Here is a 2,508-nt window from a genome sequence, read left to right on the forward strand (position 1 = left end):
TTAAAGTATGAGTAGGATCATACCCTAGAAAATCCAGAACCCCCAAATTGAAAACCAAATTCACTGACATCGTCAAGTCTGAAGCATGATGACCCTATAGGATAGAATAGAACTGCTCCTGTCGGTTTGCAAGACATAGACAGCCTCATGGTTCTACCTTGGAGTAGCTGGTTAGTTTGAACCACTGACCTTGTGGTTAGAAGTGCAATCAATAAACCACTATACCACCAAAGTACCTTATCAAAGTGCAAGAAATGTTTATTGCTTCTTTATTCAAATAATATTGACCTGTTTGGTTTTTGTTGTTGTTTTTACAACTTAAGCTATTTCCTAAGATACTGCTTAGTTAGTCTCCAGTCTTTGTTAGTTCCCAAGAGGAACCCTAACTTTCCCTCTTTCAGTTCTGTGAAGAATTTAAAGAAAAATGCCCCATCTGTGTCCACTGTGGCCTGAGGCTGGCTGAGAAAACCCAGATTGCCATTGTCAGGCATTTTGGCCTTCAGATCCTGGAACACGTTGTCAAGTAAGACATCTTTGGGCTTGACCATTGGAGTATGTGAGAGGGCAAATCTTCCATTTTAGATGGCTCGGTGATGTTCTTTAGATAAATAGAAAAGCGCAGTCCCAGAGGGGGGAAAAAAGGAATGATGCCCAAGAGGTTAGCAGAAGCTCGTGGGAACTCTTATTCAGGACTGCACTTTCTACTCTTCATTTTCTGCATCTGTGTAGAGTGCCTGCTCTATAGGAAGCAATCACAAAATATTAGTTGCTAGTCATTCAACCAACTTTTATGGCGCTCCTTTTATGGGTCAGCAGGCTCTCAAGCCTTTTTAGAATTGTGCAGTGTATCCCAAACCAACCCACTCTCAATCGGTCCAGCAGCCCCATAGGGTTTCTGAGGCCACAGCTCTACAGAAAGACACGACCTCATCTTTCTCCCTTTCTCCAAGCTGCGGTGGGCTCGAACCACCAATCCAAGTTTAACAAGTGTTCCCTTTTCCGAATCGCACATCCAAAGTGTGATTGTATGAAATAACTGAACACTCTAACCTGAGTAGCACCACCCCACGCCCCCTCATCCTCAACACCTTCTATAGAACTCACCTTGTAAGACTTCATCACAGTTGGAAGGGAGCTACTATTACCTTGTAAATCAGCATCCTAAGGTGGTTGGTAGTATCAAGATTGTATTTTCTGGAAGAACAGCTATATACTTGGAGTTGGCACAGGTGTATGTTTGCTTTTATTCTGTTCAATAATAAGATCTCGGGGGGCGGGGGGGGGCACTTGGTTTGTGCATAAACCCTATGTGGATTTTAATGAACAACCGCTGCATGTAGAAAACCTTTCCCAGGAATTTTTCTGCTGTTGGCAATTTGGCTAAATGTGAACTCTCTGTCCAATGGTAGACGGGCACAAGATCCAAAGTGTAATTTCTTAATGAACTTGGCAGCACATCCTGACAGGAAGCCGAGGGAGTCTCCTGTGAAGAGTAGACTTCTGACCTGGTTCTTTCCTTCTCCCCCTGGTGGGCAGGTTTCGGTGGAACAGCATGACTCGGCTGGAGAAGTTCTTTCTGAAGACCAGCGTCATGGAGCTGATTGCAAACGTAAGGGATAAGTTGGTTGGGAGATACTTTGGGCGGCATTTATGTACAGAGTTACTGGAACCACACAGGCCGAGAGCAGATTCTGTATGCTCTTAAATGTTCACCTTTACATCAAAAGACCGCCACTGCAAGAACGCTTACTGCATGGCATTTCTCTTGCGCAGTTGGATTTCATCCTCAGGGCTTTAAACAGGAAGGTAGGGCAGAAACAGCCTGCGGATGAGTGGAGTCTTGATTTACTATTTGTTTCCCTTTCCAGGCTATGTTGGATCACACTAATAATAATATGCAGAGTGAGTGATTTCTGCAGTTATTTTAAATATTAAAAAAAGGAAGGAAGGAAGGAGAGGGGCTGTGAGGTTTTTTTTGTTTGTTTGTTTTTTTAACATTTTATTAGGGGCTCATACAACTGTTATCCCAATCCATACACACCTCAATTGTGTAAAGCACATTTGTACATCATTTCTCAAAGGACTGTGAGTTTTACATATGTTTAAAGCCCATGGCCTTTTCCTTTTCTTTTTTAAACCAAGTGTGAATGATGGGCTCTCCTACCTCTTTTCATCTCCCCAAAATAGTGTCTTTAATAGGAAAAGGGTCCTTTTAAAGTTAACATTTGGCTAGGACTTCTTGGCGCTAGTTCTTGGGAGACCCAGTGGACACCGGTCCTGACAGCCCTCTCCTAATACTAGGACTATACTTGCTTCTCCAGACCCTCCGGTTTTATTATCCTCTCAATGTACTCCACGTTCCTTGTTTCTGTGCTCCTCCAACCTTGACTCTCAAAATGAGTGAGCCCCACGTGAGCGTCTCTGGAGCTTGCAGAGAAGAGCTCTGATGTCTCCCTTGCTTGGCGTGACAGCCTTTCCTGAGCTGGTGCAGCCCTCACTGGCGCTGTC

General features: G+C 43.9%; 1 protein-coding gene across 1 annotated transcript in view; it reads left to right on the forward strand.

The window, feature by feature from the left end:
- The first annotated feature begins 396 nt into the window (after positions 1-396).
- The window catches only part of XPO5 (exportin 5), a 39,817-nt gene continuing 37,705 nt past the window's right edge, over positions 397-2,508 (forward strand). The window contains exons 1-2 of the mRNA XM_045294763.1: positions 397-523; positions 1,537-1,609. Coding sequence (XP_045150698.1) covers positions 1,553-1,609 — 57 coding nt within the window. The 5' untranslated portion in view covers positions 397-523; positions 1,537-1,552. The remainder of the gene's footprint in view (positions 524-1,536; positions 1,610-2,508) is intronic.

Source organism: Echinops telfairi, unplaced genomic scaffold (genome assembly GCF_000313985.2).
Source record: "Echinops telfairi isolate 266 unplaced genomic scaffold, ASM31398v2 ScPeMD7_3533;HRSCAF=4204_1, whole genome shotgun sequence".
Lineage (NCBI taxonomy): Eukaryota > Metazoa > Chordata > Mammalia > Afrosoricida > Tenrecidae > Echinops > Echinops telfairi.